Genomic DNA, 27,386 nt, shown 5'->3' with positions numbered 1-27,386 from the left:
ACTGCCCCCTGCAGTAAATTAGCAGACATGTCAAGTACATCACTATTTTTCTTTCCACACCTCATGCAGGGCTCCACCAGCAGGAGGCGTTATTGATTATTGAACATGGTGGACGTATGACACAGGGATGTATGAAAAAAGATCAGAGCACAAATCCAGCATTGCACACATGAAAAATTGAATTCATAGAATCAAAAGAAAATATAAAAGTCATCCATTTTACCATTTTTTAAAAGCAAAATATACAAAAACATTAAAACAATTAAATTTCAGTCAAGGTGCATTCCTTCTTCAGTCTCACCAGAACAATGCCCCGCCACTTTTATTGTCCAAGTGATGAAATAAAATATCCACACTTCACACAATCTGGTTAAAATCTATTGACAACTGAAGATCTGATCATCACTAAAGCATATGTCCTATAGAGAGCTAATGAAAACAAATGAAATGGTCAAAGTTGTCATATTGACATTTGAGGTGTATTGATTGATTTCCAAACATCAGTCATTCATTGAGTAACACACAAACAGAATACATTCAACATTTAAAGATGGCGGTAGCTGCTGGTCGCCTCTGAGCTGCCCAGTGAATTAAATGGTTCATTAGTGAAGATGAAAAGACAGAAAACATACTTTCATTCATCATTCACTCTGACACTTTCTTTATCTGTGATGCTTTTACTCAGAAACATGACGCAGTCGGTCTGTTACACTTGGAAATGAAAGTTAGCGTTGCTATGTTTTCATAGCCTAGCCTGTTAGCTTAGCTTCTCTTCTGTATGGATGTTTCCAATGTGGCTTCATTTACTCGACACAAGTTACATGTCTTCATTCACCTGCTGCTTAATGCTACGCTAACTACGACCTTCTACATCCATGGTATCAGCAAAACGTCATAAAGTCAGTCAAACATCTGATCATGTGATCAACATAAACGTGCCACCAGGGAATAGTGGTTACATAACATTCAAAACAGTGAAACAAAAATGCTGCCAAACAGAAGAGTAAAACAAAAAGGATGAAATATTCCTGTGACCGCCCCGCCCACCAACCTACCCCCACCCAGCACCACCTGGCCAGCCCCGTCCAGGCTCCAAATATCCCAAGATCCTAACAACACCTCTGGAGGTTACCTTTCCCTCTGTCATTAGCTGCTCTACCTTTCTTTCCTCCTCGATAGGAAACAGTGTCCCGTGCATGGGTGTAGTTTTCACTTTCACCTCCCCCATGTTCAGATTCTGCGTTTTCTGTCCTGAGTTTCTCCGTCTCTCCTCCTTCAGCCAGAGGCTGGACTTCAGCACCGTCAGAACCAGACTGCGTCCTATTTTGTCCTGTTTCATCATTGGATCCTCGGTTTCCACTCGTCTCTGTGCAACAGAAACAGTAAAATATCTGTGAGTCACATGTGATCTTGCAAGATTATGAACTGAATTTAAATCACATTTCTGTACTGTATTGATACAAAGATATTAATAAAAACATCTTGAAAACCGCAGAGGGTTAACATCATGTTTTAACAAAACTGATGGGTTAAATGACTGTATATCAGAAAAGTGTAATTATGCATACTGATTTTCTTTTTTCTCCTTTTCCGAAAAATGATGGCAACTGTGATAATAGAAATGATGATGAGGATGCCAGCAACCAAACCAATGATAGAAGCAGGTGAACTGGAGGTGGACTGCGTCATAAAGAAATCATCTGAAATGATAAGAGACAAAACTAAAAATATAGATTTCTACATAAAAGCAGGTTTTAAATACAGTCATCATTTTCTAAATGTAGAAACCATGTTTACCTGGAACATGAATCTGTGTCTCTCTGGTCTGGTTGATGATCTTCTGTTGGACTCTACAGGTGAAGTTGTTGCTGTGTCTCTTCTCCACAGTCACTCTGCTGCTGACAGTATAGAGGTCATCAGGACCTCTGACTGTCTCTGTAGGTCCAGCAGAGAGCAGCTTTCCTTCACCGTCCAGCCACAACAGCTCAGGCTCTGGATACCAGCCTTTAGACTCACAGTGCAACACCACTCCGCTGAAGGTGGAGTTGGTTGCCTTGACGACGGGTGAGGAGACAGAACCTGTTGGTGGGAAACGGGAGAAATTTTTGGTTCAGATTAAATCCTCACAAATAATTAGCAGTACACCTGTGCAGATGTCTTGTAGATGCATTTTTATTCCTCTGCAACAGTCAGAGCCATATTGTTTTTGGGTTGTCTCATGGACATGATATCTCAGAAACACCTTGACAGAACTTCTTCAAGTTTGGTCCAAACATTCACAACAACTCAAGGACGAACTGATTCAACTTTGGGGGTCAAAATTCAATGTCATGGTGACCTCACAATACGTTGTTTTTGCCTTGTAAATGCAATATCTCCAGAACTCTTCAAGGGAATCTCTTCAAATTTGGTGCAAACTTTCACTTGGACTCAAGGACGAATTAGTCTTTGGTGGTCAAAGGTCAGAGTGACCTCAAACTCTGCAAATTAGTGCATGGACCACCAGAGTGACAGAGTTGTGGCACCTCCATTATATCTGGTACAGTTGTCTGTCAAAGTGTTGATAATAAAATCACTGCAGCAAAGTGGGGGTGGCCATGTCTTCTTCAATATACAGTAGCTCTGTTCAGTCTATCAGATCAGTACATTCGTAGCATTAGTGCTGCAGGTTACGGAGACACTTTATTTTTAAAAGATGAAACTGTAATCAGCAGCAGTCTTTATTTTATGAATTAACAATACCGATTACAGCATCTTAGCATTATGGTTCCCAGCATGTTAACACTATGATACAGTATGTTAATAACATGTTATTTCAGCAGGAACTGTGAATTAGCTTCCACTGTCGTGTCTTCTCTCTTCCTCTTTTTCCTCATTGTGTTTTACAGCAGTGTGGATACGCTACATGATTGTGTTAACAGTCTCTGCATCTGGCACCAATGATTAATTTATTACTCTCATACAGCCCACAGCCCTGGGTGGCTATTACCACAACGTGCAACATGCATTCATAACGTCTGTTACAGGAAGAATTGGAAATGCAAACTTCTGAAGAAGAAACTATGGCAGGCAGCAACATGAACTCAGAGAGTCATTAACAGGTCACTTCACAGAAATGATCGATAAACAGTTTGTTCGCTCTTTTCTCTTGTGGTATCTAGTTATGCAGGTAGTTTGGCTTTCATTTCTCCAGGTGTAGAGATATTCATCTGTGAGATTTGTATCTTAAGTACATGGAGGTAGATGGTAGATGCTACATGCTTTATATTTTATGACTCTAGATAAAAAGGAATTAATCTGAAACTAGTCTAAGTTGTGAAGCCAGACAACCACTAGAAGGTGATTCTAGTTTGAAAATGGTGTTGTTTTTAAAAAGTTGGGTCACTGACATCCTCAGACCACAGACTGAGACTCACCAACAACAAGTTGGACAAAAGCGTCTTTCTGCACTGCGGGAATGTAACATCTGTATTTTCCTTCATCAGACAGTTTCACACTGAATATTTTTCATGGAGACGTTTCCTTGTTCCAGTTCATCCACAAACAGTCGTGTTCGGTAATTATAAGAAGGATTTTGAGTCCGATGCTCCAGTCGTCCATCTTGGTGGACATGGATATTTGTTGGGTCCAAACCAGGTTTAGTCCACTCCACAGTCCCTGCACTGATGGCAGGTTCAAGGCAGCAAGGTAGGATGACATTATCACCAGTCAAGGCTACTATTGGTTGGTGTGAGCAAATCAGATCTGAATGTCCTACAAGGTGAAATACATGACAGAAATAAACATGATGCATAAAATTGTATTTGCATGAGTAGAGAAAATTGAATTTTCTCAATTGCATACCACATAAGAATGTAAAAGAATATAATAAAAAATGAAAATATAAATAATGGTTTTGAATATTTTGGAAGTAAATTCTCTTTTAGATATTAAAAATGTTGTTACCGGCCAGACCACACATATACTTGTTTCCTATCTGGGTCTGATTCAATCCTGAATGTTCGATCATTATTATTTAAATAAAAATAAAAAGAGAAAGTATTAGTTGGCTTCCATATTGTTATGGGGTTGGATGTGGGCCACCAACATTTTGAGATTTTTGAGAGCTGAGTTGGAAAACGCTGACATACCACATGACAGAAAAGTAAATACACCTTGGCTCCGATTGTTCGTTATCATCATGGGAAGTGTTGAGTGTTGTAACTCTATATCTCTGCATTATCTGTTTTCCCATGAGAACTGAAAACAAAACTTCTGCTTTCCTGCCAGCTTGCTTTTGTCTTTTCTAATGCATCACATTACGTGGAACCATACAGGTTAGATAAATTACATCTATATCGTCCCTGGAGGCTTTTATCCGCTTATATTTACTGCAGCCAAATGATCCGTCTGTTTAAACAAAGGTTGCCATGGTTCTCAGGGTTATTAGCAACAGTCATGGAAAGTCCCTGAGTTTGCTCACCTGCTGCTTCACTGACCCAGTTGATGAAAAGCTGAAAATAGATCCAGACTGAAAACAAAATAGACTAAATATGTAGTTTTTCTTCGATTCTCCAAGCACTTTATAGACTGCTTTTAAAGTATTAGTGAGTGTATTAGTAATAGTATTTTGATGTAAACTGTGATCGAGCTATAACTTTATAAATGTACCTGCAGAGGAGTGAAGGATCAGGACGATGGGAACAGTTTGAAGAACCAAAGCAATGAAAGCAACGAGCCTTGGTTTAAACTCCATGCTTCAGGTGAAACGGCTTCAAGTCTGGAAACTGAAAAACAAAATATCAGTAAAATCACTGATCAAAACGAGAACTTACTTTATATCTTATGAAATAAAATCATCACTGAGCAAGAAAAAAGACAAGAAATATAACAACATAAAGCCACATACCCCTTTCTCTCACAGCTCTGCTCTTACACTGAGCCTTTTCATCACCTGACCTGAACCTTTCATGGACTGGTTCAAATATTTGCATGAGCTTTAGGGAACAGTAAAAACAGTGGTGTTGGGTTAGCTTAGCTTTGCAGCCGGTATGTCCTGTTCATCAGCAGGATGCAGCTGGATGTCGTTGTTGGACTAAAGAATCCAAACAATCTTTTGTTTGTGTGTGTGTGTGATCACTCTGGTGGAAAGATAAGCGAGTCATGACTTGTTGAATCAGCTTCTTCACACCTGCACAGTGTTTATGTGATTATAGCAGTTCTCAGCAGTTTTCCTTGTTCACATAATAAAACATAGATCATCATGTCGTGCTCCGTGTGAGCGCTGCAGGAGGACGAGCCTCGCTGCAGGATCCATGTTCAGACTCTTCTGATATCCACAGCTGATAGATTCTTATTTGCCCTCCACTATTTTATTTCAGACTGAATGTGCTGAAGCTCAGAGCCTGAAGAACAAAGCCTTTGTCTACATCCTAAAAATATTTGCATTTGTTTTGCATAGATTACTCATCACCCTCCTACACACCTCTCTGACCCTTGACTGTTGTATCTCCATCGAACAAGAACGCTGTTGTGTTCATCGGTGAACTTTAAACCACCATTAGTCCAGCCAGAAGTCCTTTCCCATGAATTGATTAATTCCAATTAACTTCTGAAAATAGTCAGTCTGTTCAGCCATTCAAAAACATTTTAAAAGTTCAGATAACAAATATAAAAGTCGTTTCTTGCCTCTACACTCACCTTTTCTTGCTCTGAGGTCTGGATGACAAGCATCAGCCGTTAGCATCAGTCTCACTATCCTCTGCCTCCTAGCCCATTACCCAGCCCCCTCCCCATCGCTGCTGCCTGATTGGATGGTCACTTCTCTCAGATTACAGTCTTTTCTTGCTGTGAACAGTGCGCTCTCTACTGCTCAGCCCTGGGATTCACACAGCAAGAACAAAAGTGACACGTTGAAATATCTGCTGTGAAAAAGCTGTGTGTTAAAAACCCATCAGTCATGTTAAGATTAACGGTTGTTTTCAAATGTCTTTTTATCAGAAATCTGGTTTTTCTTTCACGTGATGGCTGAAACCAACACGGATGCGTCCTCACTACACCTTTTGCAACTTTTTTATAAAATTGTGTGTGTATTGTTGAAATGTATAGCACCTGTGGTCAGATTTGACCCGGCCACTACAATGGGTCACACTATTGAAATGGTTTCAAAAATAAAATCCTTATCCTTTGACGTATGTGATAATCCACCGTCACAGGTTCCTCTTATTGGAACGACAGTCAAAATAAATTCTTAAAAACAAGGTTTATTTTCACGTAAACAAGGTTTATTGACCATAAAAATCCAAAAGAAAGTGTAAAAGTCACGGTAATGAATTGATATGAAGTTGACTGAAGAGATGTAATAATTTTATACTTCGTGTTTTATAAACAGTCAAACAGATCGGGTCAATTTTGACCCAGGAAGACAAAAGGTGCACGATCGACAGGAAGAGCATTTCCTCATCAAAAAAACAATTCAGCACATGGTCTACGTGCACACACACTTTCACTTTGACCTTTTGCTAACCTGTAATTCTGTGAACCCTCCCACTGAGTTTAAACCTCGTGCACGACACTGTTGATGCATCAACACCAAAATAACTCGCACAGGAAGAGGGTCTAACCTACTTTATATTCATCTGCTGCTGTGTGATGCTCAGACAGTCAGACAGCAGCAAGACGACATGGAGGCCACAGCTCTCTGCTTCACACTGAGTGAGTACTGAGTCCGCCTCAGCTTCAGGTCACTCTTTCTATACATCAGAATCTCCTAACATCTAACAACGTCTCAATTCCTCCTGTATCTTTATATCTGTCATTACATGACAAAAAATGTATGATATAGTTTTCTATTAAACTTACATTTGCATATTGAATGATCTGCTGAGTGTCTGATGTCTCCAGTGTTGAACGTGCTGGTGCTGCAGGCTGCGTATGGAAACTGCAGTCATGCTCTGAGAGCAGGTGAGTCGCAGACAGTTAATGAATTACCTGCAGACTTAAATATAATATGCATGTTGTTTAACTTGAGTAATAGATTACTTTTTCACCGTCCGTCTTTTGTGCATCTCCCTCAAACAAGATCAGCTGTTTGATTCATGTGAACTTAAAGAACAGAGCAGAACTGCGTCTACCCAACGACATAAGTTGGTTCTAACAGTGAGACCTAGAGAGTCTTTCATTCAGGGCAAGCAGTTAAAAATATATATGGAAAATATAGTTTGACTTGGGTGTAAATGGAAAGTTTGTTATTGGAAAATACTGTTGTCTCTGTAATATGTGAAATACTGCAGAGTGCTTTACAGAGAACATACTGGGAAATATTAGGAATTTAATAAGAAATTGCAAACTAATAAAATAAAGCATTCTACCATATTCACACAATCAGTTCCATGTTTGGTTCATGCTCCTTCTAGATGAAAACATTTGGTCCTAAAGTCATAGATACCAAATTCTTCGATGAATGCCTCTTGTTTTTTTCTAATACTTGTGATCTGATGTTCTCCGTTAATCTCAGATGCAGCTTTTCCAAACGTCTCTCCGTCCAGACTGCAGTTCTTTGAGTACGAGTCCGTCTCCTTCACCTGTGAGCAGTCCGGTGGCTCGGCCTCATGGCGATGGCTGAGGAACACGGTGGAAATCATCCCAACGTGCACCAACGGCACGGTGCCGCCGGCGGTGAACTGCACCATCAACAATGTCTTTGAGCGGGACAGTGGAGAATACTGGTGCGAGGCCGGAGGAGGAGAGAGGAGCAACAGTGTCAACATCACCGTCACCGGTGTGTTTATACAAAATGATTCACAAAAAGCCAGAATTCAAAGATTTAAGTCAGAATTCTATTAAAACAAATTTAAAAAAAATCATATATGTGAAATATATATATACATATGAAGTAAAACATATCTGTACATATATGTAAAAATTATATATAAAATCTATTAGAAACTGGAATAATCTTTGATTTGCATACTTTATATTTCTAGCAGTGTATTATGAGTTGTATTTTTTTATGTTACCTGCCTTGGTACTACATGGATGTGAATTAGCATCTTTTAGCATCTTCTATCATATATATATAAATAAGTAAATAAAAAATATATGTTTCAGCTGGCTCTGTGATCCTGGAGAGTCCTGCTCTTCCTGTGATGGAGGGAGACAACGTGACTCTGCGCTGCAGACTCAAGGTGAATGCCTCCAACCTCCCAGCTGAGTTCTCTAAAGATGGCCGCCACATTCAGAATGGATCTGAAGGAACCATGAGCATCCACAGCGTCTCCGGCTCTGATGAAGGACTCTACAGGTGCAGCATGGAAGGAGCTGGAGAGTCACCACAGAGCTGGCTGACTGTGATGCACAATGATGTTGAAGGTATTCAGCTTCTCTTCTTATAGTTTCTATAGATTAATGAACAGTTATGTCGGGTCACATTTGGAGGCATCGTACGTGCAGGTAAAGTCACCCACTTACTCTTTAACAACATCCTGTCACAATCGTTTCTCTACGAGCCACTGAATCATCTTCGTCTCTTTAAAACTTTTATTGTATATTAAACAAGATGCTCATGACGCACATGTTCAGGTGGCTCTGTGATCCTGGAGATTCCCGCTCTTCCTGTGACCGAGGGCGATGCTGTGACTCTGAGCTGCAGAAACAAAACATCATCCGCCGACATCCCGGCCGTCTTCTCCAAAGACGGCCTCTTCATCGGGACCAGCGCCACCGGAAACATGAGCATCGCCTACATCTACAAGTCTCACGAAGGACTCTACAGGTGCAGCATCCCTGGAGCTGGAGAGTCCGCAGGAAGCTGGCTGACTGTCAGAGGTGAGCACAGCATGTTTCAAAATAAAAGCCTTGAGTTTGGTAATTTGGCATAAAGTCAATTCATAACAAGTAAAGTTACATGACTGTAACTCAGTTGCAGCCGAATCATTCACAGCGCTGAGTTAGTGAAGAGTTTGTGACACAGGAAAGACGTTTGAAACGTTTATTTTATTATGGAATAAAATACGCCGCCGGACTCATTATGTTTTCACGTTCTCTCTCCGTCCGTCTCGTTCTCGAGAACACGATATCTCAGTAAATGTCAAAAGTCGAGGTCGCTGTGACCTCACAAAACACCGTTATGGCCTTCTTGACGTGATATCTAAGTTCTTCAAATTCGGCACAAATGTTCACTAGGACTCGAAGATGAATTGATTAGAATTTGGTGATCAAAGGTCAAAGGTCAAAACGTGTTTTGTGACATCATAAAAGATGTTTTTGGCCATACCTCATGTATTTAATCCGCTAATTATGACAGCATAGAAGTCACATGTGTATAAGGAAAAAATGAACTGATGACATTTTATATCCAAAAGGTCAAAGGTCAACTTCACAGGAAGGGGAGACTGTGACCATATGTCCTGCAACTTGGCTGCGAGGCGGTGATTCTAGTAAATTCTAATAAGATTGAATGAAGGTCTTAGATTTTCATGTGGTGCGTTGCTTTAACATTCTCCGTCGTGACTTCTGTGTTTGGTCATTTTCAAAAGACGAAATAACATCACAACTGAACAGTCGTCAGTGTCGTCGTCCTGTCACAGCAGATTATTTCTGTCGTCTTTGCAGCGCTCCACAGAGAGGCCTGGATCTTCTCAGAACACTTCCTCCATATCCTTCTCCTCGTACGGACAGTGGTCACCGTGGCGATGGTGGCTCTGCTGCTGCTGCTGGTGGCACTACTGCACTGTGGGAAACTCGGAGGTTCACAGAAAAAACTCCAGTCATGAGGCGAGATAAAATATCACGACTAAAACTCATGAAAGACTTGAAGGATTTTTTAAATTTCATCTATATGTGCGTGTTTGAGCGCAGCACAGCGTCATTCAAGGCTTGAGGTTTTTGTGCTGGTTGTCGTCACGCTGATGAAAAACCACCGAGGGAGCAGAGACGAGAGACCTATTTCAGAAGACGTTCATGAGCTCTGTCGCTAAGTCTTCTTCAGGGTTTTATTTAGATGCTACAGACGCAGTTTATAATTTAAGCCTCTCACACATTTAATCACATGGGAAACAGACAGGACAACATCAAGGGGCTCGTGACAACATGCTCTTACAGTTTTATAGAGAAACAGAACAAACGTTTCCTTTTTTTACTTTCTTTAGTCTGTGGCAATAAGTCTGAAAAACACGTTCTGTTCAAGCTGTCTCGTTCTTCATGTGTTGGACTGTGATGATCATGTTTTCTCCACCTGATCGTTCATATGATCAATACTGTTGTATGATACATGTTTGAGTTAAAGTTTCTCCAGTCATGTTTTGAACTCTGTAAAAATCCTCTGCTGTGATTCATATTTAGTTGAACATGGTTTCACACATAGAAACTGGGCCTGAAGCTCGCCTGCTCTTACTTCCTGATTGATGAACCTGGATCAGGCCTTGTGCCCCGCCCACCACCTGCTACCTCCAGGTGGACAGGTGAGAGAGCAGAGAGTATCAAGATTCAGACTTGTTGAGACAAGAACCAGGGACTAGCAGACGGATCAGAAAGGTTAGCATAGTTAGCATCTGTTATTTGTTTATGCTGTTTGTTAGCTTGTAACTGGCAGTGGCTTAAGTGTTAGAAGTTGTGCTAATGCTAACTCTCACTCTGTACTCTTCTCTTTCTTAAATGAGCTGCTTTGGGTCCGTTTTCCATACTCACAATCTGCGTCCATATTGTTTCATTTAAATAAAAAAAGTTTTTTTATTGCACATAAAGTCAAAATAATCATCTAAGAGCCTCTTTTTTCTCATTTCATTTTCAGTGCAACCCAAATATTTCTATTGATGCTGTTTTATTTCCTTATATTTAAACGTATTTTAATGAGCATATTCATTCTCTTGTTCAAACCAGCTGTGGATTCTAGTGACACTATGACCTGTCATCTAGCACCACCAGCAGGACAAATTTCACCTGTGCATTAAGAAACACTTATTAAAACATTTAAAACACTTTATAAATCATAAATAAACAAAAGTTTTCATGCATGGTAAAAGGAGCCTTATTGTAATTCATTAATAAATTATGATGGGTTTTACACTTTACATTAAGGCTCCTTTTTACCAGTTATAAATGGTGGTAACTCATTAGATTAATGAGGAGGAAGCTTTAACTTACCTGCATCAGTGTATGAAAAATCTGTTATAGCTTGTTTATAATTGTCATAATTGTCTAATTAATTTTAAACATGTCTATCCTCACATTCTGGGAAAGTGTCTCAGACTTTACTGTTTATAATATCAACATATACTGTTTGGGATAAATATATATATTTATGTAACATGTCTACAATATGAGCACACATACATAAACGTATCTGTATATATGCCAGTATTTGATATTGTTCCAGTTTCTAATAGGTGTCATATAAAACAAATATATGTCATATATTCCATCCTCGTCTGGGGAGCAGTGACAGAGAGTTTCGGGCACTTCAGGTTTCGTTAATCTACCAGTATCTGCTGGATATGAGTCAGTTCGTTGTTCGTTCAGGGGGTTTCTGTCACACACAGAGCAAATAGTCCAAGGTTCAAAAATGAATCTCAGCAGTGACGTCACTGAGAGACGCTGTATCAGTCTGTCACACACACACACACACACACACACACACACACACACAGCTGATAAACAAGTCTCTGATTAACTTTACAACCAACTGAACGACTCTCTTCCAGTCATCGTGGGACTTGTAAAGGTTCCTCGTCCCCACAGACTGACACTCAAAGCTAATGCTAAGCTAAGATTTGAGATGGTGTGTTACCTGTGACTGGAAGCAGCCAGCAGGTGGCAGCAGAGGAGCTTCAACAGCTGATCACATAATGAACTCAATTCCCCTGCCTGCGGGCCGTCAGGTGATGCCTTCCTAACATGAGTCCACTGTAAACGATTCAGTCTGAGTGAACTTTGACCTGTGGGAGCAGCATAGAAGGAGAACAGGGCGATGACAGAGGGTAAATGCATTTCTCCTTGTATCTGATAAGGAGCTGTAAACAGTTGATGTCCCCACCCTGCCCACACGAAGCCAGAGTCAACTTCACATGAGCAAATATGGTCTCACTGCAGAGCATCAACTCTTTATCTCTGTAACACACACAACAAACACTGAATACTGACACGTTTCAAAGCTTTCACATGAAGGTTCCTCGTCCCCACAGAGACACTCAAAGCTAATGCTAAGCTAAGATTTGAGATGGTTCACTGTCACGTCAACAACCAGGAAGCACCTGCACCAAATCTCACCTGAGTCTGGACTCTTGTTATTGATTAGCATCAGCTGTTTCATCTGCATGTACATGAGAAGGATGGCTGTACTATAGGTAACCTTGAGCAGGAGCGTGGGTCACATGACCAACCTGTCGTCTTGGTTACATCTGATCCAGAAGCAGAAGTTTTTAAAAGAAACCGACCATGAATCCAGCAAATTAATAAAAACTGTTTATTTTATTCTTTGACAAAAACGTCCCAATGGAAAAAGCTACAGTAACATGTACATCTGTATTGTTTACCGTGTACAATGATGATAACGTTTATTATAAACAAAAAACATCATGTCATTTTACATCTGTGTGTATCTCATTGTGCAGATGTTTAATGAGATGAGTTCATCTAAACTCAGTGCTGTGTTCCTGTTTGTACTTTCAGTCCTCAGCTTCATTTTCCTGTTCACTCTCGTCTTCCTGCAGCTGCATCAGAGCTGTGTTGTAGCTCTGCTCACTCACTGCAATAATTCCTGCTGCTTCACACTGAAAGTTTCCACCTGTGAAGCGGCAGGAGGCTTTTATTTTGAGCTGCTACAGGAAGTGCAATGTGTTCACCGAGCGTTTGAAATACTGCAGGGATGATTCGCACAAACAGGAGCAGCCACAGTGAGCTGCACATGATTATTTGAATTGCTCTTTGTCTGGCTCATCACCTGGGACCAGTTTGCCGTGGGAGACCCTACCAGGAGCTGAATGCTCCAGACAACACAGCTCCCAGGATCCTCTGAGCTCACAAACCCCTCCACCACGATAAGGTGGCAACTCAAGGAGGGGGGGTATATATATATATATATATGTAAATTTATACTTACTTATATATATATACAGTATAGATATTTATAAAGATATAAAGTTATGTTTCACACCAGCCGTCACCTGCTAGTTCAGCAGGTGGAGCTTGGTGGGCATTTTTCTTCATTTCTTTTATGTTTCATGATGATCCAAGAAATAAAACCAACAAAACCAACAGCCACAAAAACTGAAAAACCAGCAACCAGTCCAAAACGTTCCCTGCTGTTTCCACCCGTTTCTCCTCCATCCTTGTTTCCTCCACCCTCGTCGTGTCCAGCTGTGTGACCTGCAGAGAGAAGCAGGTGAGAGGTATCAGCTGTCAGGTAGGTGACGAGTGAAGAACAGAACAGAATCCATTTCCTCCTTAAACTGTCAGACATTATCTCCTGCACTTTGATCACATGACTCACATCAGCTGATTTCTACAGAGTCTGGCCTCTAAAGACTCACCTGACTGATGAACATCCAGGTAGATGGTGCTGATGCGCTCAGTCTTTAAATTTGCTCTCTTCCTGTGGTTTGTTCTTCTCTGGAAGACTCGACACTCATATGTTCCTGTGTCATTACTCGTCACATTCTTCAGTTTTATGGACACGTCACCGTCCTTCATCTGTCTGTCGTTCAGGTCCACCCGGTTCTGAAAAGATGGATGCTGGTGTTCAGGAACAGAACGCCCGTCCCGGAACATGAAGACATATTCTGTCTCCAGTTCAGGTCTGGACCACTCTACAACTATGATGTTTGTGCTGCTGGGAGCTCGGCATGGCAGAGTGACAGTGGCTCCAGGTTCAGCTTTTTTGTTTACTTGGACTGCAACAGAGAAAAACACAGAGCAGAGGTTAGAGGATCCAATCACTCAAGCGTACGTCATGTGAGAGCCAATAAAACCAACTGGAATGGTCAAAGTCTTCATAATGACATTGATATACGACTTTAACTCATATTTAACTCCTTTGAATAGAACAGTCCTTCACCCCGTGTTCCTAGTTTCTTCAGCTGAATATCTAGTGAGTATTTGATTCAAGTGACTGTGTTTTTCTATTCCAGATAGTACTTCAGATAGTACAGAGCAATTTAATCCTGATTCATTATATAAAGTATCACCAACTGAGGTAAATCAGCATTATAATAAAATTACTTCAAACTAATTTGAAGCCTCGTTCTTTAGTTTTAATACCAGAGTCCATTCAGATTTTTAGTATAATACGATGTCAGTTCAATCAAATAATGACTGTTTAGAAATTTACTCTGGCATTTTCGGAGGTTCACAAAATGTATTAACTTCTGTGACAAAACAGAATCAATCGTCTCTCAGGTTGAATGTAAAATGTGAACAGATGCACAGCTCACCGTCAGAGGAAGACACGAGGACACAGAGTGACAGAAAAGTCCCGCTGAGTGACACCGATGTTAAAGAAGACATCTCCATCCTCGGCTGAGGAGAGCGACGCTGCTGGGAAGTCACTGGCGGGCCGATCGGCTCTTCCGTTGTTTTATATGGAGGTTGTTAGGTATTGGGTGGGGTCAAGACTTGCCTGACTCGGTTGGGGGCGGATCTTGATTAAACTCTATGATAACGCCACTGTGAGATCCAAGAAAACTCCTCCTTCAACCACGGGTTAAAAGTAATTCTCCCTTAAAAGGCCTTTACAGGTATTTAACTGTATTAAAACGTGTATTTCTTGTGCGGCAGTATATCTACAGAGTGTGTAGTATAGTGCCCAGTGTGGAAATCTACAACGTAGAGAGAAGGCTGTGCAAGACTGTTATACCAACAACGACCACCTGGTGGCAGCATAGTCACGGATTATTCTCAACAAGATCCCAGTACATTACAGCTTTAGTGAAAAGACATTGTGAGTGTGTGCAGGGATTCGAGGTGAGGGGAATAATGGACCAGGGCTCCAACATGGAAAGCCTGGATTGAAGACACTGATGTCTGTCATTTTGAATTGTGACATCATTGACCTGACAGGTGAACTGTTCCTTCTGCACGGATTAATATTCAGTATTTCTTTGTATCCTGAACAATGTCTGCGCAGTTGTATATCTAAATAATTAAAGCAATTGGTTCATGTGGATTCAGAATGAGTTCACAATAACCACGAAAACTGTGACCGAATTCTACTGTGACTTTCTGAAGAAATGAAGTCACAGTCAACTCTCTCATTGGGAGTGTTGCAGCCAGTTGGGTTTAAGAAAGCAGTGGCACCTACAGGTCAAAGGGTGGAATATAGGAGAAAATGGCTTGCACCACCCGAGCCAATGAGAGGTGGAAGCTGGAATACGCTGTCAAGACAGTCAGACAGTGACAGACATCACTAGCAAAGATGACTGATGGATGAACATACAGAGAGAGAGAGCAGCACGGCATGTCTCTCGCTCAAAGTGTCGCGGAGTTATGACGCCTTAAAGGCAACGTGATATCTGGGAGGTTGTACGCTGCTGTGGCCTCAGAGGTTTATTTGGTGGCTTTAACTGGAACAGTCAGTTCTCACCATGTGTCAGTCAGTTTTGTGCTGATGTGACTAACAAGTTTTTGACCAATATAAATAGCAGATCAGATATTAGGATGGGGTCCCTCTACGTGATGAGCTGTCAGTAGTAGTGAGTTCATGTTGCCTGAACTGCAGAGATAAACCACACAGGAAGAGAGGGCTCTCACAGCCGTGCTTCACATCGATGCTCAGACAGTCAGCAGCAAGACGTCATGGAGGTTACGGCTCTCTGTAAGCAACTGTGTGAGTACTGACTCAATTTCATATTCTTATACTGTACATCAGAAAAGTGTCCAACACTTTAAAAGATACTTTACATTTGGAAATGGTTAAAAGTGACCATCAACATCACTGTCTCTAGCATGTTTTAAGATGCTGTTTACATCATTATCGATTTTACAAAATAAGAGCACACATGACAAATGGATAAATAAATAAATGCAGAAATAATTAATTCCTTTATTCATGCATTTCTACATGTAGAAACACTTTTGAGTGATTGCAAAATAATGTTACGTATCTTTAAGAAACCCCTCGCTGAATTATCAAACTGAAAACTGAATCATTGTGTTACATTCATGCTAATTAACATCAGAGTTGAACTCTTGTATTGCATGAACTGAGGCGCTCTACAACTTCCATCAACATCCAAGAATATTTTAACTCCATCTGCCAAATGTCTTTAACATACATTACGTTTACGCTGCTGCATAATGGATCATAATGTGCAGAAAACCTAGTGACTTCACATGAATTCCCTTATAAAAGTTTGATTGGCTGATACACAGTTGTCGTCCTTTATCCTTTCAGTGTTGAATGCACTGCTGCTGCTGGCTGCACGCGTACAGACAGGTCGTGGTAAGTGGGAAATATTTCGTGATATTTGCATTTTATTTTTGCTGTTTTGTACAATTAATCAATTCCCACCACGAAAATCCACCTAAACTGGCAGAACCCCGTGTTTCCTTTTGCTAAACACCCGAATAACTGCTGTTAACGTCTACATACGAGCAAAAGCAACTACCCTGCTCATGAGTGAACTGTGCCACATTTTGCATTAGACTTCAGAAACATCCATTACAAATTTATATACCTCCACTAATTTGTTCATATGGTAATAATTTGTGTTTCCAATATCATAGTTTTGAATTTAGTGTTTCTCAAACAGTCTGAGCGAGCACAAAGCCTGGGAGTGAGCAGAGTATCTGTGCTGTTTTCAATATTAAACCAACTCATACTGCATGTATATTCTATATATATTATTATTTGAATAGGTTGCCTTACAGTGTTGTAAGACTTACAGCAATGTGACCAACCGTTCTGCGACACTGTCTACTCACGTAGCTTCGCCAGTTTAGGGCTTATGTCTTATTACGTCTTATGTCAAATGATCAGCGTGACATTTGAACTATGGTTTGGTTGAAACACACAATAAAAACATGAGAATAAAGTTGAATAAAGAAGCTGTAACGTTTGGGAGAAAAAATTCAGAGTAATATAATCTTTCTACCATTGACCCAAAGCAATGACCTTTATCTCTCCTGAACCTCACAAACAGTCAATGAATTCATTTCATGTTTTATGTCCGATAAATCCACAGTCCTCAAGCTGAAAATACTTGTAGTAGTAATTACAATTGTTTTGCCTTGGTCATGATTTTCAGCTGTGACTTGTCGTACTCTGTTTCTTTGTCTCAGGTGCAGATGTTTGTATCGTCCCGTCCAGACTGCAGCTCTTTGAGTACGAGTCGGTCTCTTTCAGCTGTCAGGGGTTGAATGTCTCAGCCGGATGGAGAGTCAGGAACATCAAGAATAGGACTTCATGTTTAATGTCCACAGTGACCTGCACCAATAACTATACCTTGGTGTCAGACAGTGGAGAATACTGGTGTGAAGCTGCAGGAGGAGAGAGAAGCAACACAGTCACCATCACAGTCACTGGTACGTTGATTGTACTTCAGCTCTGAAACCACAGTAATGTTCAGTGAGCTCCTCATTCTGCCTGTTAACATGTTGTCATGTTGTTCAGGTGGCTCTGTGATCCTGGAGAGTCCAGTCCTCCCTGTGATGGAGGGAGAATCTGTGTCTCTGCGCTGTAGAACCAGGAAGAACGTCTCCGACCTCACGGCTAATTTCTATAAAGATGGCCTCCTCATTGGGAACAGCTCTACAGGAAACATCACTATTGAAAGTGTTTCCAGGTCTGATGACGGCCTCTACAAGTGTAACATCTCTGGAGCTGGAGAGTCTCCACAGAGCCGGCTGATGGTCACAGGTAAATGTAAAGAGTCGTGTTAATGATTTTCATGCCTCAGGTTGTCTTAATTTCTACACATAGTAACTAACGACAGTGTAAGAAGGGAAAGTACCACATGATATTTTACATGTTCTTTAATTGTGCAGCCACAGCAGCTCTTTGCAGCTGCATGTATAGATGGTTGTGTTAATTATTGTGACCTCCTCCACATGATACTCTGTATAGGTAAGTGAATCAGTCAGTACAAACTCATGTGATGCATTAAATCAGTGAACTTAAAGAACTTTATTTTAAATTCTAGTGAGGAACCCAGGGAATAATGACTCAGTGAAACAAGGTGAGGACACACCAGACACAGACAGCACAGGTAAGTTAACAGTCACTGAAAACACAAGGAGAAAATCTAACATGATTAAACGCCTGCAGGCATGCAGCATTGTTAGACGTTAGACCCACTTTCTCTGTTGAAAACAGTCCAAGTTTTCAAGGTTGTGTTTCTCCACAGAGCCGACTGACGGTCACAGGTGAGACACAGTGTTACTGAATGTTTCGGCAGAATACATTTCAGAAGTGATATAATTGCTGCTTGACTTATGTTCAGTTGCCGTGTTCCTCCAGTCCAGGAGGTGTTAGGGATCAAGGTTCACATCCATTATATTGCAAACTATGTAAAATCATTGGTTAAGGTTCGGGATCTGGTTTGGAAAAGGTGAAGGTTACAGTACAGCAGACCAGCATGGTATCATAAACAGTGTATCAGTAACACATTCATTTCTTTACATCATTTAAAGTGTTATCATGAAACTTTTTTTCTTCTTTTGTTTTTTCTCTACTGACTAACTCCACCTAAACAACACTAAGTGACACATGAAAAGCTTACAATGTGTAGACAGGACAAACAAAATGTCCCTGTAGGCAGCGCAGTATGTAAATAACCTCATGGTAACATAGAGCTAATCTTCAGACACATACTGTGAATGCTTTCATTGTGTTACAGTGATTCTTTCTGTTATGTCCGCAGCACTTCACAAAGAGACCAGTCCATCCACAGATCACTCTGTTTATATCTTCCTCCCCTTCAGGACTGTGTTCATCACTGTGTCATTGGTTCTGCAGCTGTTGGTGGTAGCACTCTTTCACTTTGGGAAGCTGGGATCATTCCTGCACAAACAGCTTGAATGAGCAGCAGATAACTGTACATTTCAGGGAAATCTGAATACAAGTACTAAGCTTGGCACAAATCCTCCTTGGGTATTGCTCTTTTAGCCACTCAAAAATTCAAAATGGCTGCCATTTCCACTAGGGCCAACATTACTGGCAATGAAATGTCTTTGTTTTCTCCCTGAGTGATATAGGTGTCAAATCATACAAGATATTAATGATATCAAAAATTAAATTCATTTTACATAAATTTCTCTTTTAAATGGGAACATTGTAAAATAGTTTCTTGGTTCATATTAAGATATTAGGAGGTTTCTATTGGTGATAATGTTGCAGACAACATGAAGAACGGTTTGTCTGAGGGAAGTTCTAAACATGATCAACTATTTGCTCTGTGAATGTGACAGTATTACGTCACGCCTATTTTATGTGATTGGTCCATTTCATTTAATGTGGCTGATTCTGAGAAAAAACGAAAAGTAAAACAAGTTTCCTGGAAGCTCCAGATGACGGTCCAACTACTAGCAAGCTAGTTAGCTTATAGCAGCTACCTCTGATACGTCACACATTCAGGTAAAGTTTCATATTGAAGTCCAAACATTCAGGTGTAAAGTGTTTCAAGCATTTACCACTGAAATGTCAAATAGTTGGAATCAGTTGAAAACAGTGTGATTCATTGGGTAAATTTCTGTGGTGAAACGTGTTCCCTATGCTGGAAATGGCGGCCATCTTGGAATTTCATGTAGCTAATGGGATTTTCCATTTGTTTTGAATGTAGCTCATCACACAGTGCTGGTGTAATAACTGATACACATTTATCATTATTTACAATATACTGTGTATTATGTATGTTCAGGTGTAGCATGAAGCCATGGAGGGACTTCATCACATGGAGCAGCTTTTTCAGGTGTTTCAAATGAAATATTACCAGCTGGGTGTTCACGTATCCTGCCGTTATCAGACATGACTTTGTCACAAGCAGAAAACCACAGAGGTGCTGGAAGTGAAGTGAAGCTCTTTTCAAAAGGCTTGTTCAGTGTTTTATTTTAGATGTGACAGATGCTAGAGAGAGTTTCAGCTTCTCACACACAAACCACATGAGGGAATAAAAAAGAGGTTGAAGGGGTTCTGTAGCAGCAACAAAAAGTTAATGCAGTTTGAAAGACAATCTCACTGGCAAATTATATATTGAGTCTCAGTCAGTTTTTCAGGAAATACTTTATTTGCCTGGATCTTACTGCATCAGGAGATGTTCACAACCATTGAGAGGGGTTGCATATTATTGTAATATATTATATGTTTGAAGAGAAGAAGAGACTGTAGCAAGAATGAGCAGCTCTCAGAAGTCAAGTACAGACATTTGAATTTCTGTAAAACCACGTGAGCAGCTTCTGGTCGAGTGTCTCGATAAATATAAAACCCTCTGACTGTGTGTCTCAATTTAACCACGACAAAGTCAATGGAGAACAGCCACAGCATCTCTACCTCTGTCAACAAAGTTTGCAGGTTTATTTTAGTCTCAAGTCACAATGTAGAATAACCATGTTGATTCAGGGTTCCCATGACGACTGGATTCAGGTCCTCCACAAGGTAAAGCCCTTCGTCTTCACACAGAGACTCCACCTGCATGGTTTGTCTTGGTCTCTGTGAGCAAACAGGAGGGAAATTCAAGGAGTGCTGAGTGCTTAAATATCTAATTTGTTCATATGGTACTAATTTGTGTTTCCAATATCATTAAACATATTAAAATAGTTTAGAATTTAGTGTTTCTCAAACTATCTGAGTGACCATAAAGCCCAGGAGTGAGCAGAGTATATGTGGTGTTTTGAATATTAAACCAACTCATACTGCATGTATATTCTATATATATTATTATTTGAATTGGTTGCCTTACAGTGTTGTTGGACTTACAGCATTTACGTTTTACGTCAGAAATGATCAGCGTGACATTTGAACTTGAACTTGGTTGAAACAAACAATACAAACATGTGAATAAAGGTTTTTTTTCTTTAAAAAAAACAGAAGCTGTAATGTTTGGGAGAAAAAATTCAGAGTAATATAATCTTTCTACCATTGACCCAAAGCAATGACCTTTATCTCTCCTGAACCTCACAAACAGTCAATGAATTCATTTCATGTTTTATGTCCGATAAATCCACAGTCCTCAAGCTGAAAATACTTGTAGTAGTGATTGTAATTGTTTTGCCTTGGTCATGATATTCAGCTGTGACTTGTCGTACTCTGTTTCTTTGTCTCAGGTGCAGATGTTTGTATCGTCCCGTCCAGACTGCAGCTCTTTGAGTACGAGTCGGTCTCTTTCAGCTGTCAGGGGTTTAATGTCTCAGCCGGATGGAGAGTCAGGAACATCAAGAATGGGACTTTATGTTTGATGTCCACCTGTTCCTGTGAGCTCCTCATTCTGCCTGTTAACATGTTGTCATGTTGTTCAGGTGGCTCTGTGATCCTGGAGAGTCCAGTCCTCCCTGTGATGGAGGGAGAATCTGTGTCTCTGCGCTGTAGAACCAGGAAGAACGTCTCCGACCTCACGGCTGATTTCTATAAAGATGGCCTCCTCATTGGGAGCAGCTCTACAGGAAACATCACTATTGAAAGTGTTTCCATGTCTGATGACGGCCTCTACAAGTGTAACATCTCCTGAGCTGGAGGTCTCACAGAGCCGACTGACGGTCACAGGTGAGACACAGTGTTACTGAATGTTTCGGCAGAATACATTTCAGAAGTGATATAATTGCTGCTTGACTTATGTTGAGTTGCCGTGTTCCTCCAGTCCAGGAGGTTTAATGTTCGTGCTGGGTGGTAGATAAATAATGTAGGATTTTGACACTGGGGATCAGGGTTCACATCCATTATATTGCAAACTATGTCAAATCATTGGTCAAGGTTCGGGAACTGGTTTAAAAGTTTGGAAAGCTGAAGGTTACAGTACAGCAGACCAGCGTGGTATCATAAACAGTGTATCAGTAACACATTCATTTGTGTTAAGTGTTGTCATGAAACTTTTTTTCTCCACCTAAACAACACTAAGTGACACATGAAAAGCTTACAATGTGTAGACAGGACAAACAAAATGTCCCTGTAGGCAGCGCAGTATGTAAATAACCTCATGGTAACATAGAGCTAAACTTCAGACACATACTGTGAATGCTTTCATTGTGTTACAGTGATTCTTTCTGTTATGTCCGCAGCACTTCACAAAGAGACCAGTCCATCCACAGATCACTCTGTTTATATCTTCCTCCCCTTCAGGACTGTGTTCATCACTGTGTCATTGGTTCTGCAGCTGTTGGTGGTAGCACTCTTTCACTTTGGGAAGGTGGGATCATTCCTGCACAAACCCAGCTTGAATTTGACCTTCCATCCAAATTAAACTGATGTTTTTTATCACATTTCAAATATGTATAGAGCAGCAGATAACTGTACATTTCAGGGAAATCTGAATACAAGTACTAAGCTTGGCACAAATCCTCCTTGGGTATTGCTCTTTTAGCCACTCAAAAACTCAAAATGGCTGCCATTTCCACTAGGGCCAACATTACTGGCAATCAAATGTCTTTGTTTTCTCCCTGAGTGATATAGGTGTCAAATCATACAAGATATCAATGTAGAAAGTGAGCAAACTCAAAATAAAGTCATTACTTTGTGTTTTCTGCATTTAAAAATATTTTTTTTTACTAAAAAATTTAATTCATTTTGCATAAATTTCTCTTTTAAATGGGAACATTGTAAAATAGTTTCTTGGTTCATATTAAGATATTAGGAGGTTTCTATTGGTGATAATGTTGCAGACAACATGAAGAACGGTTTGTCTGAGGGAAGTTCTAAACATGATCAACTATTTGCTCTGTGAATGTGACAGTATTACGTCACGCCTATTTTATGTGATTGGTCCATTTCATTTAATGCTGGGTGTTCACGTATTCTGCTGTTATCAGACATGACATGACATGACACAAGCAGAAAACCACAGAGGTGCTGGAAGTGAAGTGAAGCTCTTTTCAAAAGGCTTGTTCAGTGTTTTATTTTAGATGTGACAGATGCTAGAGAGAGTTTCAGCTTCTCACACACAAACCACATGGGGGAATAAAAAAGAGGTTGAAGGGGTTCTGTAGCAGCAACAAAAAGTTAATGCAGTTTGAAAGACAATCTCACTGGCAAATTATATATTGAGTCTCAGTCAGTTTTTCAGTAAATACTTTATTTGCTTGGATCTTACTGCATCAGGAGATGTTCACAACCATTGAGAGGGAAAGAGTGTGTTTTCTTAAGTTGCAGTGCATTGAGCTCTCAGGGCCACCGTACAAAGGAGTATAAATCATACGACATGTTTGGGACTATATGAATTACTGCAACTGCAAATGCAATGACTGAGTTCAAACCCTTGACTTTAAATCAAGCATATGACTCATGGTTCTTCACCAGGGATGTCCTTTGTCCGTGCTCCTCTTTTGTCACATCTGTGAATGACGTCGTCCTAACCAGGACATGGTGTAGATTACAGATCTCTGTCTGGGCTCAATGTGTTTTTTATTATTGTATTATTCTGTTTTATGATGCTTGTTTTCATTTTGAAATGTTTATATATTTGTTTTTGTGTCCAATTTTGTACTTGAATGGCATACAGCTGCACGTTTTGCTGTCTGAATGATAATAAATGATTTAGCAATAACACATTATCCATTATCCTAAAAGTTCTTCTGTTTTGTTGCATATTATTGTAATATATTATATGTTTGAAGAGAAGAAGAGACTGTAGCAAGAATGAGCAGCTCTCAGAAGTCAAGTACAGACATTTGAATTTCTGTAAAACCACGTGAGCAGCTTCTGGTCGAGTGTCTCGATAAATATAAAACCCTCTGACTGTGTGTCTCAATTTAACCACGACAAAGTCAGTGGAGAACAGCCACAGCATCTCTACCTCTGTCAACAAAAGCGGGTTTATTTTAGTCTCAAGTCACAATGTAGAATAACCGTGTTGATTCAGGGTTCCCATGACGACTGGATTCAGGTCCTCCACAAGGTAAAGCCCTTCGTCTTCATACAGAGACTCCGCCTGCATGGTTTGTCTCGGTCTCTGTGAGCAAACAGAAGGGAAATTCAAGGAGTGCTGAGAACTTACATACACTTTTATTGAAGGTGTCTTTCCTTTACACGACTACCTTAAGAAACAATGACAGATAATGTTAAAGATGAACTTTATCACTTTAATCACAAGAGCTGCAATAAAAACATATACACCAAACTGGTGACACAAATGTTGAGACAAACAGCTGATCTTTGTGTGACTGTGAATAAATCAGGTGAAATGATAAAACACACTCATGTAAATCTCCTCCTCCGTCATTTGGACCAAACAAAGACTGAATTTCATCCAATTAGAACCACGTTATCTCATTAGCAGTTAGGGTCAGCCGGTTCGTCAGTTCCACAGTTTTGTCCAGAGCAAGAAATCTTGACAGTAATTACAAAGGAAAATCTGATGTACAGATTTATGGATAGATTCCAATGATTATGGCGACCTTTGACCTCCTTGGTATGCTGCATGAAATTTTGATAGATAATGCATCCTTGTGATAAACATCTGATTTTAGAGATGCAGTGGCCTTTACTGAAGGAAATGACAGACAACAGCTCTACCATCAGAAAGTAACTGAGCACCTGCACTTTACTTGACTATTTCCACCTTCTATTACTTTCTACACCAGGCAGCACGATAATACAACATACATGTTCAGCTAATAAATTATAATGTAACATCACAGGCAGCAGGTGGCAGCACAGGAGCAACTGTGACAAGGATCGGGTTTCACTCGAACAACTGATGCAAGAAATTTGTGCACAGCACTGAATCTCCTTTTTATTAACTATACACATATGTGAGAATAATAAGTCCTCTTATAGCTGACATATAGGGCAGCATTACTCTTGATAAGGGGACGTGTATGTCATATATTACATTTCTGTATGTGGTGCCTTGTATGTCCAGTGGTGATTATTATCTTTATTCCAAGCTCTGATTTTTATAAATGTTCATTAGAAAAAAAAAAAAAGGGGGGGGGGCGAGGGAGGGGGCGTGTAGTGCAGTCAGGTACTCCAGCAAGTCGAGTCGTCGCTCTCTGATGGATGAATTGGTCCCCGCCCATGGGAAGGATATGAGAATGTGTGGAATGTGTTAAGGCTGAACAGGATCAGTCCTGTTCCTCAGTCCATCTCTGGCCCGACATCAGCGACAGACATGATTCTTCACTGGATTCTACTTTCAGCCTGTTTGCTGGTCTGTGTCTCTGCAGGTGAGCTGTGTTTCTCTTCACCTGTTATTATAGCCTTTATTTGGACGGTTTTCTGGGCTGAAAACCTAATAAAGTGTTACAGGAATGACGACATTGATATAAATCCTTATTTTCAGACATTCATTCTGAGGTCAGTTATAGTGGGAGAGCCGGAGCAGATAAATGTCATTATAAAAAACAGAAATCAACACCAGATGTTATTTTGTGAAGATGTGGAACAGTTTTGATATAATTTGCCTTTGAACAGAGACACAATGGTGGGACAGAGAACAGTATAGACTTAAGTTGTTTATGTTTTTCTTACTTTTATTAATATTGTCCTTCGTAATATGAAGTTGCAAATATATTTTGTAATTTATCTTAATAAAGAAATATTAAATTTCATACTTAGGACATATGACTTGATGATTAATGACAACCATTTGGATTTTTTTTCTTTTCTTTTCTGTGATGTCATCACTCTCACTCTTGGCATATTCTGTTGGTACAATAAGACAAACACACGTTTTAATAAATGTTGTAAGACACACAGAGATGGGTAAGTGGTGTGTGCTGTATTTATTTATGTTATTGCTACTGACATACAGAACAGACAGATGTATTATCAGTAGCTGACAAAATAATAACCAAAACACCACGTTTGTTTCTCTTATGCGTTAAAATGAGTGATTATTGAACTAAATTGACGTTGAAACACACTGTCGTACGATCTGTTGTAATTTGGCAGGTGAGCTTGTTGCAACTGTCTCCACCCTGTCGGCCATGACAGAACAACGTGTTTAAACTATGTTTTGATTCACTCACACTTTGATAAAAATACAGCTCATGGTGGTGTCAGCCAGGTTATTGGCTGATTGACCGCGGTGGAAGTTGCACTTGGATCCTTTTAACCTCTGCTCTGTGTTTTTCTCTCTTTCAGTCCTAGTAAACAAAACAGCTGAACCTGGAGCCACTGTCATTCTGCCATGCCGAGCTCCCAGCAGCACAAACATCATAGTTGTAGAGTGGTCCAGACCTGAACTGGGGACAGAATATGTCTTCATGTTCCGGGACAGGCGTTCTGTTCCTGAAAACCAGCATCCATCTTTTCAGAACCGGGTGGACCTGAACGACAGACAGATGAAGGACGGTGACGTTTCCATGATACTGAAGAATGTGACGAGTAATGACACAGGAAAATATGAGTGTCGAGTCGATGAAGGAAGAACAAACCGCTGGAAGAGAGCAAATTTAAATACTGAGAGCATCAGCATCATCTACCTGGATGTTCATCAGTCAGGTGAGTCTTGGTGCAGCTACTTCCTGGTTGTTGCTGTGACAGTGAACTATCTCACATCGGATGTTGTTGATGAGACTTTGTAGAAATTGGCTGATGTGAGTCGTGATCAGAGTGCAGGAGATAATGTCTGATAGGAGTTTAAGGAGGAAATGGATTCTGTTCTATTCTTCACTCGTCACCTACCTGACAGCTGATACCTCTCACCTGCTTCTCTCTGCAGGTCACACAGCTAGAGACAGAGAGGATGGAGGAAACAAAACTCTTCTTATTGGTGTGTCTGTTGCTTTGTTTGTTGCTTTGCTTGTTGCTGTGCTTGTTGGTTTTATGATCTGTAGAAAACGTAGAGGTTCATACCAACCTCCTGCTGATGAAACACTGTGAAACTGAAATGAAACACTGATAAGGAAACATTTCACATACACTTTTATTGGTTGTTACACAGAGTTCATGGTCTGTTTTTGTCCTGCCTCCCCCCCCTCCGTGAGTTGCCACCTTATCGTGGTGGAGGGGTTTCTGAGCTCAGAGGATCCTGGGAGCTGTGTTGTCTGGAGCATTCAGCTCCTGGTAGGGTCTCCCACGGCAAACTGGTCCCAGGTGATGAGCCAGACAAAGAGCAATTCAAAAATGTGTAGTAACTAATGCACTTTTAATAAGTGGGTTTTTTTTACACTTTTTGTCACCACATTTTGTGATGACATACAAATCACAATGTCACCACATGCAGTGGAGAAAGAGTGAGCTGTCAGCCGCCGTGTAAACTGGTAAAACAGATTGTTTGTGTGTTGTTGAGTCGCTTGAATCCGTGCTTGTGTGTTTTTAAAACTTATTT

At 40.4% G+C, this 27,386-nt stretch overlaps 3 protein-coding genes and 1 long non-coding RNA gene across 4 annotated transcripts; 2 read left to right on the top strand and 2 right to left on the bottom strand.

Moving 5' to 3' along the window:
* Positions 1–1,066: 1,066 nt before the first annotated feature.
* LOC111236674 (butyrophilin subfamily 2 member A2-like) lies at positions 1,067–5,775 on the bottom strand. The gene is made up of 5 exons (XM_022765490.1): positions 5,735–5,775; positions 3,417–3,496; positions 1,798–2,079; positions 1,569–1,700; positions 1,067–1,366 (listed from the first exon to the last, which is right to left on the bottom strand). Exons 1-5 carry the CDS (start codon positions 5,773–5,775, stop codon positions 1,110–1,112), a joined length of 792 nt encoding a protein of 263 aa, XP_022621211.1. The 3' UTR covers positions 1,067–1,109.
* A 6,866-nt stretch (positions 5,776–12,641) lies between these two features.
* Positions 12,642–14,484, bottom strand: LOC111236673. Its single transcript, XM_022765489.1, has 4 exons — positions 14,406–14,484; positions 13,506–13,865; positions 13,219–13,341; positions 12,642–12,760 (listed from the first exon to the last, which is right to left on the bottom strand). The coding sequence occupies exons 1-4, from the start codon at positions 14,482–14,484 to the stop codon at positions 12,642–12,644; spliced, it is 681 nt and encodes a 226-aa protein (XP_022621210.1).
* A 1,131-nt stretch (positions 14,485–15,615) lies between these two features.
* On the top strand, positions 15,616–17,365 carry LOC111236660. The gene is made up of 3 exons (XR_002665730.1): positions 15,616–15,796; positions 16,364–16,411; positions 17,251–17,365. It is a non-coding gene; the product is annotated as an uncharacterized LOC111236660 (long non-coding RNA).
* Positions 17,366–17,381: 16 nt separating this feature from the next.
* LOC111236672 lies at positions 17,382–27,020 on the top strand. The gene is made up of 7 exons (XM_022765488.1): positions 17,382–17,493; positions 17,582–17,827; positions 21,421–21,615; positions 22,177–22,304; positions 23,973–24,048; positions 26,198–26,557; positions 26,778–27,020. Exons 1-7 carry the CDS (start codon positions 17,382–17,384, stop codon positions 26,936–26,938), a joined length of 1,278 nt encoding a protein of 425 aa, XP_022621209.1. The 3' UTR covers positions 26,939–27,020.
* Positions 27,021–27,386: the final 366 nt, after the last annotated feature.

This window comes from Seriola dumerili, unplaced genomic scaffold (genome assembly GCF_002260705.1).
Source record: "Seriola dumerili isolate Sdu_G_001 unplaced genomic scaffold, Sdu_1.0 BDQW01000699.1, whole genome shotgun sequence".
Taxonomy (NCBI): Eukaryota; Metazoa; Chordata; class Actinopteri; order Carangiformes; family Carangidae; genus Seriola; species Seriola dumerili.
The sequence above is the reverse complement of the archived record's forward strand: the minus strand, read 5'-3'. Positions and strand labels throughout refer to the sequence as shown.